The sequence below is a fragment of the Leptidea sinapis genome, chromosome 13 (genome assembly GCF_905404315.1).
Source record: "Leptidea sinapis chromosome 13, ilLepSina1.1, whole genome shotgun sequence".
Lineage (NCBI taxonomy): Eukaryota > Metazoa > Arthropoda > Insecta > Lepidoptera > Pieridae > Leptidea > Leptidea sinapis.
In genome coordinates this window covers 9,076,426-9,095,400 of record NC_066277.1, presented here as the reverse complement: position 1 = coordinate 9,095,400, position 18,975 = coordinate 9,076,426, and the positions used below count along the sequence as shown (strand labels likewise).

General features: G+C 37.7%; 1 protein-coding gene across 1 annotated transcript in view; it reads left to right on the top strand.

Annotated features, from left to right (window-relative positions):
• LOC126967528 (uncharacterized) overlaps positions 1 to 10,267 on the top strand; it is a 65,708-nt gene extending 55,441 nt beyond the window's left edge. Inside the window, exons 8-13 of the mRNA XM_050812037.1 lie at positions 560 to 735; positions 1,244 to 1,447; positions 2,912 to 3,136; positions 4,766 to 4,972; positions 6,007 to 7,170; positions 7,897 to 10,267. Of these exons, the coding sequence (XP_050667994.1) occupies positions 560 to 735; positions 1,244 to 1,447; positions 2,912 to 3,136; positions 4,766 to 4,972; positions 6,007 to 7,170; positions 7,897 to 7,957 (2,037 nt within the window). The 3' untranslated portion in view covers positions 7,958 to 10,267. The remainder of the gene's footprint in view (positions 1 to 559; positions 736 to 1,243; positions 1,448 to 2,911; positions 3,137 to 4,765; positions 4,973 to 6,006; positions 7,171 to 7,896) is intronic.
• Positions 10,268 to 18,975: the final 8,708 nt, after the last annotated feature.

The following is an 18,975-nucleotide window of genomic DNA, read 5'->3' as shown; positions in this document are numbered from 1 at the left end:
TCGCACATTCTTGAGACGATGACAAGTGTTTTTGTGTAGGTATATTATTTACAAGTTTAGTGTGAGCCAAGCAAATATTAATCTACCTTAAATATTGAAACATTTTTTTTTAGTTTGTTTATTTTATACCTAAGATTGGTTTATTTAAGTATAATTTATGTTTTTGTTAAATGTGTAAGCATTCTTATCCGTTGGAAAGAGCGGTCTTCCCTAACACAGGTTCTGCGAACTTAAAAGGGAAGTCCTTCAAATACTATTTACTAAAATGCTAAATAAATAAATTTTTGATTTTGATTTTTTGATTGAATTGATTTATGACCCACTTTGCTAATAATTCTTTTAAAATCATAAAAACTGTTAGGTTTATATTTGCATAAAAAAGATTGTATGACAATTAGTGAACTGTCAATGTCTAATAAAATGTTAACAGTTTCTTAGAAATGTCCAAGCGAATTTCGACCTACTTGTTTATTGTGACCGTAGGAAAATGACATTAAGGTGGGTCACGGTTAAATTCTGTCTATAGTACATATAGTTATATATTTAATGTTTCTCATAGATCGAACAGCTGAAGGCTTGTTTGGATCGGACACGAGTGAAGACATCAGTGGCACTGGAAGCACTCTTAGCATATTCTGAAACATACACGCCGTATGATCCCTGGCTGACCCCTCCGCAGCCATCGAACCCTTGGCTCAGCGACGACACGATCTTCTGGCAAATCAACAGTCCTCTGTAAGTGTTTCTGTTTATACTTATAATATGTGCTCGATGAACGGCTATATCACTTTGCGTAAACACGTCACTTAAATGAGTGAATTCGACGTTCGCACGACACGCCACTGTTATTTATTAAATAAATATTTTAGTTCTGTAATGAAAAGTTAATAAAATGTGGTACTATCTGCAGTATGCATAATGCCATCCCTCCTCCTAAGTAATTGATCCACTTACATGAAAAGTGATTCAATTCCTCTTGGGACGACGTTCCGTATAATTTCTGCACTACTTTACAACACATGAATGTATTTTAAATCCTTATTTTATCTTTTTTTAAATCCCGACCAGGAAACGATCGTACTCACTCGCCTAACCGAACTAATCCGCCTACCAGTACAGTTTGTAAGCCCTGCACACTAACGGTATAGTTTTAGTTAAGCTATTTTAAAGCGTCAGAAATACTTCCATGTTTTATATGTGTTCACTGGATTTTACAAATTAATCTTCTACACCTTAATTCCAGAGTGGAGGTGCCCAGCGAGAAGCGAGTTCAGCGATGGGCCTTGTCGATAGATGAGCTGGTGTCAGATCCAACAGGCTTGCAGGAATTCACAAGTTTCCTGAGGAAGGAGTACTCTCATGAAAACATTCGGTTCTGGCTCGCTGTGATGGATTTACGCAGAAGTAGTACGAAGCAAATACCCAAGAAATTGGATGAAATCGTTGAGTGAGTATCTCTATAATTTTCAATGACTGTGCAGTCGACAAGCTCTTCTGGACCCCTTTTGGTGAATAAAATACGAAGGTGTATTCAAAGGCTGATTTATTTACGACAGTTTCTCTTTGTTGAGGGGAGGAAAATGCATTTACGTGCTTAGACCCGGAAACAGGACCCATATTATGTCGAGATGTCCCTTACGCGGAAAGTGGCCCTTACTGACTATAAACCTCCTTTATGCTGGTAGCTCGATAGCTTTTCCAGGCCATGGAGGCCAAAAACTCTTCCACAAACCAAGAAGTAGGTAATTATACCAACTAAAAGATTAAATTTTATCGGTAGATTCTTCTCAACAAAACAGGTACCTTCTCTTTGAAATAAAATGTTTGGTGATGATTTTTCACTATTCTTAATTATTCGTGTCGACCTAATTTTGCGCATCTTGGGTGCACAAGTCCGTCACTATCGGGAGCGTTTCATGGTGGTTACAAGATATAAGACATCTATGTAATATATACTATCGATTTACAATTTACCTCCAAAATCATACCGTCACCTTCAAAAGAACAAAAGGGATATTTTAAACTGATATAAAAGGACGAGACTTGACTTAAGATGACATTTTTGCTTGTCACCTCACAGGCTCAAAGATCTACTAACGAATAACTCTTCATTCGTAATTGCCGAAGTCCCTATAACATAACAACAAGTGGTGGTGCACGTACCGCTGTAAGATAAAGATATTGGCCACATCTGACTTATTGTTAACTGGCTATAAATATCTATAAAATGGTGCATAAAATCAAGCTGCACGTCCTCGCTATACTTGAAGGAAATAACTGCTATACAATATTGTGAAACTTAATGCGAAAGAAAATTTACTAAGGCCGGCACCGCTGGCCGCATCTTTTGACTCCTATTTTTGCGCATGTCTATGGGTGGTTGCCCCATTACTTCCCATCACGCGAGCCTCTTGCCCGTTTGCCCCTTCTTGCATAAAAAAAAGTCATGACAATAATAATTATATAACAATAATAACGTCATCAACATCAGCCGGAAGACGTCACAAAGGACTGGACAAAGACCTCCCCCAAAAGATTGCCACGACGATCGGTCCTGGCCTGCCCTCATCCAATGTATTCCGGCGATCCTAACCAGATCGGCGGTCTATCTTGTGGGTGGCCTACCAACACCGCGTCTTCCGGTACGTGGTCGCCATTCGAGGACTCTACTGCCCCAACGGCCATCTGTCCTTCGAACTATGTGCCCTGACCACTGCTACTTCAGGTGGTATCTTTGGTTCTCTTACGGATCTCCTCATTTCTGATTCGATCTCGCAAGGAAACTCCGAGCATAGCCCTCTCCATTGCCCTCTGAGCGACCATGAGCTTTCTTATAAGGCCCATAGTTAGCGACATAACATTAGTTCAATAGCGTGTATAGTTAGTATTAATTAATCAAATATTTTACCAGAGAATTTCTAAAGCCGGGAGCACCGTGTGAAATAAACATAGATGGCGCCACTGCCGACCGCGTCGCGGAAGGTGTTCGCAGCGGGTCGCGGTATGCGCTCGACCACGCGGCTGATCACGTGTACGGCTTGTTACTCAAGAAGGACTGCTATCCGAGATTCGTGCGCTCGGATCACTTCCAAAGACTACTCACGGAGGGACGGAATGTACATCAGAAAAAGGCTAAGTAAGTTCTTCGGATGGAAATCATAATATGTTGACTATTTTGTGTTGCCACTTCGGCTTCCGATGGTGACAATTGTCACAGTTTTCGAAAAATTACACAGTTCCAATGTGACATATCACACACTTGATCCCTCTTTTGATTTCGAGTGTTTTTGTTTGGTTTTGTTTTAAAACTAGAATAAATTTAGTATCGTTCGGTATATAAATATGAAGTCTAGCTACTAAACATCTATTCATGTACATGAATGTGACCAACGGGGGCAATCTATGTCAATTTTGTGGTACTTACTGCATGAATATGTCAAAAAAATATTATTACCAAATTTAAATCTAAGTTTTGAACATATTTCTAACCTGAATAATTGACCATCTTCATAAGTTCATAGTATCATGGTATGGACAATCGTGTCTCTATGCAATTCGTATTCGTATGCAATAAACACACAACGATGGAGGTAGATCATTACATGTATCAGATACAGATCATACGAGTATCCTTAGCCGAGGATGACCACGCTCCTTAGTCATGAGAGAGCGACTGCATAGAGAAAAAATCATAGAATACTAATAATTTCCAGATAAAACAAGTCTTATAATGATATTTATAATACTATGATTTTATTAAATTAAAGCTATCATTACGGGGAAGTGTACTAAGGATACAAGCAGAATTTCCGCGTTGGATAGCTAGGCTGATCCGTTGACCGAAATAGCTGCCAGCGCTTGGGTTTCCAGTAGCCCTATTAAGGCGAGACGATAGTTCTTTGTTCATTCTCCGCTACTCTGGGCCCCACGGGCCTAGTGTCTCGACACCAAACGGCACAAAGATGCACACTCACAGTACTATAATGCTATCTACTATAATGTTAAAAAAGAACAACTACCCATAAATTGCTTTTTTTTTAAACATAATACTTTTTTAAGAATTAAAACGCGTGTAATTGTTACTGTGTTTTACGGCATATTTTGTGTTAAAGTTAAATTTTTTTATAGTGAGTCTTACATTGAGATGGGCATAGATGCAACTTTTTCTACTTCTTCGGCAGTTAAAGCAGCACCCCCAGAACCAACTGATGTAACTTGAATATGAGAAAGAGCCGGATTGTCGACATAAGTTGCGTCCAACACCAGCGCCCTTCCCCGTGCCAAAACCACCTGGGGTATTCCATTAGGACGCTTGCCACCGCGGCGGCTAATACCATTTGGCTTTAAAACATTCTTCTTTATTAATGCTGGAGTGACGACTGTGTTATTTTAAGCAGGATAGCCCGTGATGCCCAAGATCATCTAATCATCAAGCCAGTGGCTCGTATTATACTGCCTTTCGGGTACTTATTTTCTATAACAATTAAAAGATATAAAGGCAGGGGCGTCTTGTCTTTATGCCTATTAAACCTGACCACACCACTAGGGTTACACCATTTACTTGATATTACGGTAGTAATTTCACTAGCTACGGCGCCCTTTAGACCGAAACACAGTAATGCTTACACATTACTGCTTCACGGCAGAAATAGGCACTGTTGTGGTACCCATAAGCCGGCTTCCTGTGCAAAGGAAACTACCACTCTCCCCTCCCTCTCTCCCCCAAGTAAATGGCGCATACAATGTGGTTCATTAAATTTTCCAGATTCTTTAACTTCGGTGGGCAAGTGAAGAAGAAGCCGACGAGTGCGAGTGCTAGTGGCAGTGCGGGGTTGTCTCGGCGACGCGGATCGGATCGCTCGCTGTCGGGCTCGGCGCACGAGCTAGCCGTGTGTGCCGTGCAGCAGCCAAGACTGCCTGAGCCGCCGCCGCACAGCCATTCGCAGTCGAATCTGTGTGATATACCCTTTAGGTGAGTTCATTTCTTAGGCTGAGAAAGTATAGTTTTTTCCATATACTTGTAGCATAAGACTTGAAGTAATAGATACTTCAAGTCTCAAACAGGGCCTCCCAAAGTTATGGGACATCCTGTATATGTATTGCCTACTTACAAATTTTATAGGTCGACGGAAAATACTTTTTACAATAATACGGACTCCATTGATAGTGTCGAAACGTACGTTTTTTCGTGGTATAGACGGCCGAGTCTTTTTGCACGTTAACTTAGATTTTTCACACTTTCAAGAGACTGTGGACTTGAGTATATCGTTTTAATGCTGCAATTGTAATGCATATCATATTCAAGTCTTATACTACAAGAGTATTGAAAAAACTATAAATTTGTATTTAAATCATTAAAAAAAAGTACGCAGCCCTCGGTCAGCTAGTTTGACTAGCAATTGTTAAGCTGAAGGGTTCGAATCACGATAGGTACATTAATATATGTATGATGGATATTAATGGTTTCTTAACAGACTAGAATGTCGATATGTTTAAGTTTGTAAATTGTGTTAAAATTTCGTTGTTAAGTATGGATTTAAGGCGTTGATCTAACAGATGATATGATCACATCACCATCATATTATGCTCAAAAACAATATGGATAATTTCTGATAAGTAAAGTTGTACAAAGCGACCGAGAGCGTAGCCTTTAGTGCATTAGTTCTAACCCTATTTAAACCTATTAACCTAGGCACCCAGAAAAAGGTGTGGTGGTAGTACCACACAATTACTCCACATATAATTTATTCTACTGCTACTAACTTGTTCTCTGGGTGTTGAAACACAGCTAGAGCCATTGCGAAAATGTTTGATGTATTTATCTTTTTAAGAATTATTGCGTATTTCTCATTTTTAACTAAATAAAATGCAGTTTAGAATACAACACATATTTCCGAGACTGTAATGTGCTGTATATTTGAATGAGTCTAGAACGAAAACATTGAACTAAGATCTCCAACTACTTTCCTGCAATAAGTTTAATCATGTTATTATATCCCATTTCAGAGACCCTTTGGATGACGATTCGTCTGAAGTAGTACCATGGGAGAATTCCAGTAGAGAAGCGCATGGTGCGAGACGACGACAAGATTCCGCTGCCGATTCCGGAAGCTCATCATCCGACGTGAGTGCTGTTGTGGGCAGCGAACGTATGAGACGTCTTCCGCAACAGAGCACATTAGACGGCGGCCTGAGAGGTGCCCCGCCACCCTTACGAAGACTATCTGCCGTTGAACCGAGGCATTTAGCTCCTCTTGCGTCCCCCCCACATTCACCACGTCAAAAGCGCACCGTACCCACTTCACAGATACAATCTACGCATCATCCAACGCCGACCATCAGCGTGAGTTCTGCCCCTGATGATTCTGGAGACTCACCACCTCGGTCACCTGATGAAAGACGCTCAAACATACAATCAGAGGAACCATCATCAGTTTTCGCGTCCATGGACGCAACGCCGACCGAGCCTAGCACTTCATTTCCCGAGCGAGGTCTATTCGAAAATTCAGCTGATGTGCAACCTGAAACATCAACAGAAGTTCTTGTGTCCATCAGTGCACCAGTGAGTGCTGAAGAATTTTCTCTATTGATGAAACAGGATTCCCAAGATGTTCAGAAGTCTTCAGAAGAAGCCATTTCATTGCACTACCAACTGTCTGGAGAATCTTCCAATAAAGATATCAGCATAAAACTAGGCGAAGATGTTTTGAGTCAGTTGTTTCACGAATCTTCTACTAGAGAAAGTTTAGTTTGTAAAGCTGTAAGTGTGAAAGAAGTACAAGAAGACATTAGACGTCAGGATACTGAAAGAATTGAATACGCTGTGGAAAATTTAACCCGACCGGGGATTGTGAGGCAGAAAAGTCTATCAGAAATTTCTTCGCCACCGACTAGTATATCTGATAAAGAGATTTATTCACGATCTTCTGAAACTGCACGGGTTGCAGTAGCACCACTAGCCACATGCGAGGACATCAACGAAGATGATAATGTGGACAAAGTGCCTTCGATACCACATGAAGTCTCGGATGATCTTCCGTCTGAAGCTGATGAAAAAAATTTTGCTCACGGAGATAGACTGTCTTCTGAAACCGGTGTTGTTAAGCAAGAAAGTAAAATAAGTGTTAGTGAAAGAAAGCAACGTAATGATATTTGTCCTTGGGAAGATGAGTGAGTATCATAGATGTTGTGTGTCCTTTGTGTAAATAAAACAAATGGGTTACTTTTAGAAAATATTTTAAAGTCTACTAAGCCTTTAGCCTATGACAAAATATTGAATTCAACTTCCAGCTGTGTATCGTAATTTTTTGTTCGTTTTGTTTGTAAATGTAAATATATTTTATATCTTTATGTAAACTATTACGTTCATGGTATATTCTTTTGTGTTCATCATTTTCAATTAAGGATATTTTAATATATTTTTCTTCATATTGTTTATCTTTTGTTTTATTTATTTTTATTCCTAATTTTCGTATAGTTTGTCATTATTATTTTATCTTTATTGATATGAACAGAAGGCCAATAACGTTAGTCAAAGATTTGGTAACATGATGGTAACACTTGCAGTCTTGAAATGAACTTTTAATTGTTCAGTCATCCGTCAAAGTCGGAATGTCAAATAATTAGAGAACGATTAGAGAGGTAATTTTTCCTATTATTGGTCCACACTATAAACAAATATATATTAAACGAATTACAAGCTATAAAAAGCAGCTGTAAAATATATTCGTTTCATATATGAGAATATATTATTGGGCTATTCATAAAATGACGTCACTTATAAACGTCGAAGCTATAAATGTTAGCATTTACCACTTCGGAAAATTTGAAGCTTGAGATTTCAAGTTATATGAATTAATAATGTACGAAAGAGTAATAATCAATTTTTTTTTTCAGGAATTCGTGCGAAACTGAAGCTCCATTCGTTAAAACTTATGCGACACTTGGATATTTATAATTAATGTAGACAAAACAATGAGATCAGGGTTGTGTAGCGACTGTTGCGTTATTGTAGTGCGTAATTACTCGGTGATAGCGAATTATACACTGATCTCTATTATCCCGTTGTATTCAGTGCATTGTCACGGCAATGAGCAGCGCTGTGGGCAGGGGAGGTGTATTAACACGATTCTGCTATACTTATGTGTAATAGATACAAATAGTAAGTCAACTTCGTAGCTAGAAGTAGCAAGGAAGGGGTGCAGTATGAAAGAGAGCGGCGTCCCCCTCCTACCCGCGACTTCTGTGAACGTACCGATTCGCTTAATTGCGCATCGGTCCTCGCATCGGGCATTAAAACGTATACACGACCTGACAGCCCGATAAAGCGTGATTTGATCTGTCGATGTGTGGGTAATTATTCAAAATATTAAGGAGCTATTTCTAAGGATGGCTGACTGTTTACGACTTTGCAATAAAAATCATAGATTCGATTTCCTCTTGGATGTTTTGCTTTTTTATACGCTAGTATAATGTAAGTGCATGCATACAGTCATGTCAGTCAAGACACACGGGCTGACCCACTGTTAGTTTTAATTACACATATTATGACACTGCTCATCCTGATAATTGCAATTTTTGTACATTTTAGGCATTATTCGCGAGTACTGAATATTGTTAACAAATGGGATATATTATGTAACTTTTGGTAAAGTGGACAGGCCACTATAGTCCGACAACTTCGTGCACGACCGTCTCACGGGGTGACAGACGCAGGCGGGGACGAAGTACTAAGATGTCAGCGGGTAGCGGGTGGTGTTGCGGGGAAGGGCAGCGCGTGAGACTTCCGTAACGTCACGAAGTTGTTGGACTATAATAAAGTATAAACTGATTTCAATTTGATATTCGAAATGTGAGGGTACTTTGAACTTAGTAATATATTACTTGTAGCATAACGTTTTGTGAAAATAATTTCATTGTACACTCATCGTTGCACTTTTAACGCCTGTCTAGTTTATTTACGTTACAGAGATCAGTGTTAATGTATTCCTTAAATTTGCTTCATAAATTATATAAACTCTCGCCTCTACGGTACTGGAATCATATTCCTTATTTGTAAGCGTTTTCGAGTATTTCTCTAAATAGTTATATCGTATAAACTTCTATAACGATTGTATATTGCATCGTTCTATTTTCAAAAATATTCAGATCCAACGTGGTTAGATGAATAAAAGACGTACTTATAAAAATATAAATTTTAATGAAATATATGATACATTATTTGCAATAATAATTTTAGAAAAGCGTTGTATAATTTATTCACATATTGGGTTCCATTACAACGATATTTTTTGAGTATAAAACAAGTACAATGTTATCAATAGGGACAATATCTTATGAAATACCAATAGATACTTTGCTAATTAGATAGTAATATATGTGCCTATAAGTAGTTCACAAATTTAAATAATAGAAATTATATATAATTAATTAATAATGCCTATTCTGTTGTTGGCACTGTTAACGAAATGTTATTGTAAAAATCACGTTTCACATCAATTTCTTAGTAAAAAGAAGGATGGAAATAAATAAAAAAAGCTTCTCAAAGGCGCGTGCTACCACATTTAGAAAAACCGTTGGGAAATTGTGAAAACTCTTGTTAATTATAGTTTAGTGCTGACAGTTTTCAGTCTTTATCACCAGACTTCCCTACAGAAGCCATCTGCGTCTCTTTGTGTTCCTGGAGGACAATTTGAGGGCACCTTTATCATACTCCTTGGTACAAACTCTGGTATCAGCTTCCCAGCACGATGCGTTTCAGTTTGCAGAACCGCTGAAGATTCTTTTGTACGTTTCTGTTCAAATTTTTCTTCAACTTGTATTTCTTTAGAAACTTTAATCTCATCTGCCATATTTATTTTCTAAAAACAATATATTTCTATTAGTATCCTAGCTTAAGGTCATTGGCCTTCAGATTGTTTTATAGAAATTATCGAAGTTAGTTTGTGATCGCTGAAAATAAAACAATAAGTATGAGTCTTAATAATAAATTATCTATATGTTGAAAGTTGTACCTAAGTGTTGCGTAGATTTTAAGTGTCTGAATTTAATAAAAAATTTCGTAAATTGATTAAAATAACATTGTTGTAATATGTAAACAACATACATATTATATTGTTTTCGCTTTGTGAGACGATTTTAGAAAGATAAATTTTTAAATGTTACAAATTATTTTAATTAGGTTAATAAAATAATCTAGGTAACATTTTAGGTGTTATGAATATTTTATCAAAAATAATTATTTTGCAGATTAAATAGTGTACATTAATGTTTATTTTTAGTCATTTGTAAATATGAACCTAATAACCTGCTTTAGACATTAGGCGAGTAGATATATAATATATATTTGAGTATTATGTTAATACAGAGAGAGAGATGATATAAATCCTAATAAACGTATCAATATAGTAAAAAATACATTGAAAATGCGAATAAATAGCGAATGTTTAATTTATAGACTGTTTAAAGATAAAAGCAATTTATAAGTGAAAAGATAATCCACTTATTAATTGCGTTAATAAAAATTTAAGGCGCACAATTATATAATTATAACTATAAGTATTAGTGTATTACATGATTTGAAAGAGTTGCTTGAGTGTGATTAAAATATATTAGAAAATATAATATAAACCGCTTACTTACTTTTGAGAACAAATATCACGTTCACGAGTAACTCAACACTTACAAGTTCCTAGTACGATAAGCTTGTTGAGCTGGGAGAACGGACATATATATCGAGTTCAAGATTGTTCACCCAAATAAATATTGACGTATGACGTTGGCCATATGACGTCATGTATTGGCGTGAAGTATGTGAATCATTATTGTTGCTATCTTTTTCATTGGAATTTACCACCTTGCATCATTGTAATCATATTGTTAAATCAATATAGGTTTTTCATCAATATGTCCTAACTAGAAGTCAAGGGAGCGTACTGTAGCGTACCTGGTTTATTTTGATCCTTTTTACAAAACATATTAATTACGTTCGTGCATCGATTTACACTATTAAAAAGTCATGTAGTACCTGCAAAGGGCATTCGTAAATCTTTCCCACACTAACTAGTCTGGACACCAATACAATTACTTAAAAAGGCATAAGAGGCATTAAAAAAATGGCGCTCTGAGACAGATGAAGCGGCGCAAGAAACTCTCCCAGCAATCTTTTTTGCGCTCTTTTTAATAAAATTCTGTACCGTCAATGTTAAAATAATCATAATCTAGTCCCAGTCTGTCCGATCAATTAGATATTCAGCTTTGGAGCTCTGAGCACCAACATCTCTAAGCAAAGCCAATGAATCGAGCCGATCTGAGATGATTGATAGTCGATGTTTCGAGCCACTCTTCGTTGTATGCGGTCAAGTGGAAGGAGCTGTTACTGGTTAGCGCCCTTTCATGTGAGGCTGCTGAAGTGATTTACTGCCTCGCCTTACTGAGAACACCAATCTATAAGAGGCCAATTAAGCAGCTTAACTGTATTACTAATGCCTATTGTAGATACTTAGATGTAGTTTTTAGCAATTATCGGTTTACTTATGGTACTAGAGAGGACATACTATGATTCATAATCTCAGTATGTCCTCTCTAGTCCCAGAATATGCTCATCATGCTTATTCAAATGCTAACTACCCATGGCCTATCGTCCTGGAAACATCACACAAGGAAGCTCATTCTACAGCTTGTTTGTACGTGGAAGAAAGTTCCTTGATAACCGCACTGTGGAGGAATACCACACATCCAGATGGTGGAATATCCTAATTAGTGATGTGTCGTGCGAAGGTGGAATTGGGCGGCTGGAGTGAGGTTTTAACCTATTTGCAGCAGTTCTTCGGAACACTCCACGTGATAAATTCGGTAAAAGACACACAATGAGCCGTTAACGGAGCTGGTTCCCGACAATTTGAAGAGCTTGAATGAGTTCCGCGTGGTGAAATGGTTCGAGCTGATATTGAGGTGCGCAAGATCGGATATGACGACAATACTATATGAGTGGTTGGTCCTGCGCATTGTAGAGCGCTAGAATGTATGTGTTGAGTGATGGGTACTTATGACGCCCAGCTTCTTTGAAGCCAATTTGGCTTTGCCTTTCACATATCCATGGAATTGGCAATCCCTCAAGATTTCAAGAACCAGTACTCCGATTCTAGGCGAGGCATTAAGGGAAGTGTTCTCGAACAGCGATGATACAACAAATGTGGTTTTTTAGTGATAAGTATTATGGGGGATAAATTGGACAAGTTTCATTTTATCCCATTCCAGATCTTCTTAGACAGGACTCGGTAGAAGACAAGTTTCGACCGGCGTGGTCAACGATTTCCCGATAGAGACCTACATGTTCCGTGTAAACGGCATCACCAGTCCTGTCATCCGCATAGCAATGCATTTGGAGGAGTCCAACAGTAGGAGATAGCACAGCCTTGGGGAACTCAAGCGCTCACGGGTAGGGCAAGGGTTCGAGCAATAACCGTCGAATGACCTATATACTGCACCCAATGAGGAAGCTGGTGGTAAATTTTCTTAATTATAGGAGAGTTGTATGGACAAGAGAGTCATTTCCAAAGTGCAGTGGCGACGGGTCGGTTCCAGTCGGGTTACTTGAAAGCTGCCCACGGATTTTGATGATATGCTTAGATTTATATTATATATTAGAGAAACATTTTTAAGTTGCTTTATTTGCTATATCCTTTAACATCCAATACTAGCTAGTACTGATGGTATTCTGCAATTTTTGATTTAAAAACGTTCAAGTGCTTAATGTTACCTCTAAAAATTCTTTTCCCATTTCCATGCAAACTTCTGTTTTTACAGATAATATGAGGAAGGTTGGTAAATATAATAATTATGTATTACTAGCTGACCCGGCAAACGTTGTTTTGCCATATAAATTGTATTGATCTTTTGCTTGCTAGTTGACAAGAGATGGCGCTAGTTGTATTCATTAGTAACAATCACACTTCTTTTATATTTTGTATAATTCACACTATAGTTTTATAAATTATAGCCTATATGTTAATCTGGTGTGTAAGCTATATTATTGTAAAGTTTCATCAAAATCTATTCAGTAGATTTTGCGTTAAAGAAGTTCAAACATACATCCAGACATACAAACTTTCATATTTATAATATTAGTAGGATAGCACCATTTTTGTATTATTTAAAAAGACCGATAAAATCAAAACAAACGCACAATTTAACAATAGATCTCATATTCCAAATTTTTTGAACGGATACTATCATCAGCTATAACTTCTTACATATTTTTTTTTTTTTTTCTATGGAATAGGAGGACAAATGCGCGTACGGGTCACCTGGTGTTAAGTGATCACCGCCGCCCACATTCTCACAGGAATCACAAGAGCGTTGCCGGCCTTTAAGTAAGGTGTACGCGCTTTTTTTGAAGGTACCCATGTCGTATCGTCCCGGAAACACCGCACAAGGAAGCTCATTCCACAGCTTTGTAGTACGTGGAAGAAAGCTCCTTGAAAACCGCAATGTGGAGGACCGCCACACATCCAGATTATGGGGATGATATCCTAACCTGTGGCGTGTCGTGCGAAGGTGAAATTCGGCGGCAGGAGTCAGGTTAAACAGCTTTTCGGAACACTCCCTGTGATAAATGCAGTAGAAGACACACAATGAAGCGAGGTCTCTACGCAAAGCCAAGTGATCCAGCCGTTCGAGAGTTAGAGTTGGAGCACTGGGTCTCCGATAATTCGAGCTGTTCTGCGTTGCACGCGGTCAAATGGATCGAGCTGATACTGGGGTGCGCCAGACCAGAGATGACAGCAATACTCCATGTGTGGCTGGACCTGCGCTTTGTAAAGCGGTAGAATGTGGGCTATTAATACAATAAAAATTTTTAGATTTCAGGGCAATCTTTTTGAACTAGTTAAATTCTTATGAGAGATATCCAAAGACTTATCTGGGTGGAACAATGAGTTCATTGCAACTTCTGGCGTCCAACAAGGTTCTTATTTAGGAGCGACCCCATTTTAGATTTTCATATCACAAAATATATCAGTGGATTCTCAATTGTCACCAAACAACGTGATATTGATTCTTCAACGGGTCGGCCTTGATGTCGTATTACGGATGAATATTGTGTTGTTATAATGTTTTTATTTCGTACAATATCTAAAGCGTTAACAAAAAACCTTTGTTAAGGTTTTCCAGTTCTGTGTGTTTGTGGCCATAATGGCAGCTAGAAAATAACAAAAGCAATTCGTTAACACAATTAATTTTATTAGAAAAATAAAAACAGAAAGCTAATATTCGATAGTTTTAGTATCCTTATGAGTTACTTATACATATTTTTATATTAATAACTTATTTTAATAGTTATTTCTTAATAGTTACGGCTTAATATAATCTTAAGTAGGTAAAAATATCGTTATATAATAATTAAAAAACTTCGCGACAAACACCGTCGGCATCCATTTGATATCCTGGCGGGCAGTTTGAGGGTGTTATAATCATATTTCTCATGCCTACTCCTGTCGTTACTGGCATTTCACTGGCCGATGCGTTTTGACTATCCACTGAGTTCTCTCCTTCCGGCTTCTCTTCAACAGCAACATCAATTGGTTTCTCAACATTGTCTGCATCTGCCATTTCTGTGGAAAGAGTAAGTTTTTCTATATTTTTGTAGTCAAACCCATTTTGGTGCGTTATAGAAAATTTATCAGTGTAAATTTTTAATGTTTGTATCATACTTAAACTAACTTAAGCCGCTTGTAGCTCATATGTCTACTAAACCACAACCAACGGTCGAGAATCATTTTTCAATATGTGTAAGTTGTAAAATAAACATAAAAAATCATTGCTTTCTAAATGCTTAAAACTCATTTAATGATATTTAAATAAACGTTATTCAACTAAATAATGCGGTATAATAATATTTTCAATAGTTGTATTTAATAATACCTTCTTTATTACAATATTGTTCTTTCTACAAACGTAAAATAGCGAGGAATAAAACCTTCATTGATGTACATTTTTAACATTTTATTAGTTTCTTATAACGAAACTATTAGTGGTAGGCTTTTGAGCACAAAATGCGGGCTAGAATGGTATACAACGGTGCCTTCTCCTGCAGTCATGTAGTATATTGTGCAAGACCTGTTTATATTCCGAGTTGAAGGGTGCCGTAGCTAGCGAAATTAATGCTAATGCGACAAGAAAATCTTGGCTAGGTGGCGAGCGCAATTAAGATGCCGCTCAGAATTCTGGCTTTTTCAAGAATCCTAAGCGATAATGGACAATAATGGACGAGACGAGCAGGACGTTCAGCCGATGGTTATTGACGGACTGCCCATTACATAACATTCTCATCGGCACTACATATGCGCTAGTCACCTTAAGCCTCATCGAGTACAAAACTTGAACAAAAAAGAAATAATAGGACATCTGGATTCGAACCGGGGTCTTCTGATTTCCGGATCACCCAATGTCCCATCTGAGCTATTATAGTATGGTATTCTAATGCTATTGTAGCTTTTTCTCATAAAAACACGGATAAAACTACAGTTTTTAAAATTGAAAGCTAGTTAGATCGATTTTTCGCCCCCGAAACTACCTGTATATTAAATTTCATTAAAATCGTAGGGGCCGTTTCCGAGATTCAGATTATATATATTTATATACAAAATTGCTCGTTTAAAGATATAAGATATTATATTATTCATTACATCATAATAGATATGAGAACAAAATCTACTTACTTTTGTATTTGATTTCTGAGAGAGCTCTTCACAACAACCGAGTTAGACTAACTTTAAATTACTTGTGTTAGAAATAGTTCCGCACCTCTGTTTATATGAAGTTCACGTGCAATTTATCTTTATAACTGTACAACAACGCCAGCGTACATACGTTGAAATTTTGCGATAATCCAATAAATATCGATAGATTATTTATCTTTTTCGTAAATAACATTGCACCGTTCATTCTCATTCCAGAAATACATTTTGAGTCATCGTGTCTTAGAAATGCTACATTATTCTAGTTATTTGAAGTAAATTTTTAAATGGATAAATAGACAGTGTTTCCTGTTATATATTATGATATTTTCATCAGTGGGAGGCACCTTTTCACAGGATGCCGGCTAGATTATGAGTACCACAGCAGCGCCTATTTCTGCCGTGAATCAGTAATGTTGTTATACTGTGTTTCGGTCTGAAGAGCGCCGTAGCTAGTGAAATTACTGGGCAAATGAGACTTAAAATCTTATGTCTCAAGGTGACGAGCGCAGTTGTAGTGCCGCTCAGAATTAGGGCAGGGCGTATTAATTCAGCTGAGCGTCCTGCTCGTCTCGTCCCTTACTGTCATAAAAAATGACACTAAAAATAGGTTGGGGAAATTGACAACCCATATAGCCCAGTGGCTAGTGACCCTTCCTTCTGACCGAGAGATTCCGGGTTCGAATCCCGGTAGGTGCAAACATTTATATGATGAATATGTATGTCTGTTTCCGACCTGTGGATGTTAATACGTATTTATATATGTGTAAGTATGTATATTGTATTAAATATAGTTTATATCGTTTTCTTGTACCAATTGTACATACTCTATGCCTGGTTTGGGGTAAGATAATTTGTGTGAAGAGTGTCAATATTATTTAATTTATTTATTAATTAGATTTACTTATATATGTGCCATTTTGTTCGAAGACTTTTGAAATAAATAAAGAATACATACATACATACACACTAACGCCTTGTTCCCGTCGGGGTAGGCAGAGACAATAGAATGCCATTTGCTTCTATCCTTACAAACCTCACGCGCTTCCTCTACATTCATTACTTTTTTCATACATGCTAGCCGGTTGCGGGTGCTTCGGACCACTCCTTTTCTCAAAACGTCCCCAATTTAGTCGACGAATGTTCTACGAGGTCTCCCGCGACCGACTTGCCCACACACAATAAACACAGAAGAGCTATGATAATTGAGAATAATAATAATATATATAATATTTTCAAAAAGACTGCATTTAAGAATGGCTTTAACAGGCGTTTAATCAGTCTGGACACAAATCTATGGACTGACGCACGGTTTTATGTAAAATTTTATCAGTGTTTCTTCTAGAGAGTTCCTTAGAATAGTATAGACTAACTAGCTGACTGACGTTGTTCTGTACGTAATAAATAAAAGACTGTTTTTTATGAATTTGTCAATTTTATAACATCCAGAATTTTTTGGAAAAATATGCTTCCTGTTGTTATAATGAAATTGTTTCATAGCAAAACTGCCAAACCGTGCGTCAATAAATTCTCTCATAGAAAATATGTACATACAAAACAATATTGGAAATAAAAGTTATTAGTTATGGGTCCCAAATCGAGATAAAAACTATCCTATCTCTCAAGTTGGACTAAACTGCCATAACTCCATGAAGTAATTAAAATCCATTCATTAGTTTAGAAGTTAACTGGAAACAAACATCAGAACACGGGATTTATATATTTAAAGATATAGGCCATACTACGAACATAATGACGCATATAAACTTAAACTAAATGCTATGTATATATGCTGCAAATCAGCAATATTCATTGCTATGCAGACGACAGCACAGGATATGCTTCCTACACCGGCCGTGCCAACATGTCCCGGGATAGCGTCGACGAGAACCGGAACAAACTTGTGTCTGAAATCGAGACTATGCTTTGCAAAGTCTCGGAATGGGGCCGACATAATTTAGTCGAATTCAACCCCAAGAAGACACAAGTTTGTGCGTTCACCACTAAAAAGTCTCTCTTTGTCTTATCCCCTCGATTCGAGATCACTCCTCTAACTGCCACAGCCTGTATTGGCATACTTGGCGTCGATATATCGAGCGACGTTCAGTTCCGTGGTCACTTGGAAGAGAAGGCCTAACTGGCCTCTAAAAAGCTTGGTGTACTCAGTAAGGAGAGACAGTACTTCACTAAAAGCCACCGCCTGCAACTTTATAAGGCGCAAATTCAGCCTCACATGGAGTACTGTTCTCCCCTCTGGGCGGGTGCTCCCTAGTACCAGCTTCTTCCATTTGACCGCATACAACGAAGAGCGGCTCGAATCATCGACGATCAAGTCATCTCCGATCGGCTTGATTCTCTAGCATTGCGTAGAGATGTGGGTTCTCTCTGCATCTTCTACCGCATTTATCACGGGGAGTGCTCAGAGGAGCTGTTCGGGTTGATTCCAGCGGCCGAATTCCACCATCGGACATTACGTGTAAAGTACCATACGCATCACGTAGACGTCTGGCATTCCCCAACCGCGGGTTTTGTTCGAAATTTCTTGCCTCGCACAGCCACTTTGTGGAATCAACTACCGGCAGCGGTCTTCCCGAACAGATACGACTTAGGGACCTTCAAGAAAAAAGCATACTCCCACCTTAAAGGCCGCCAACGCATTTCTTGACACACCTGTTGTTGCGGATGTCCATGGGCGGTTGCCTCACCTCTCCCCATCCCGTGAGCCTCTTGCCCGTTTGCCCCCTCTTATATAAAAAAAAATGTGAATAAACTTCGAAAAAAAAATTAGTTTTCTGTAAAATCGGTTAACGGACAATAATTTAACGTGATAATGTCATAAGAAAACATATTTTTATACGATCGTTTATCTGAGTTATAATAATTTTTACACGCTTTTTATAAGCTTCACGTTTATGTATGTTTGTTTGTAACCGACTGATTTAGGCGCGATTTTGACCCACTTTAAAGAACCAGATTTATTTCCAACTTCGTAGATTCATCGAGGACTGATGACAATACATTAATTTGATAAAATCATTCCATTTTTCCTTTTTTAATTTATATAATTTTCGTCTATCGTCTATATGGCAGGAAATAAAGTTAATTTTAAATTTCAACCATTATCTTTAACCAATTTATCTAATACTAGGAAAATTTAAAATAAAAAACATAAAAAAATTTTGTGGGTATATATAAATACTTAAAATCTAAAAATTTTTTTTCATCAAACCGATACGTA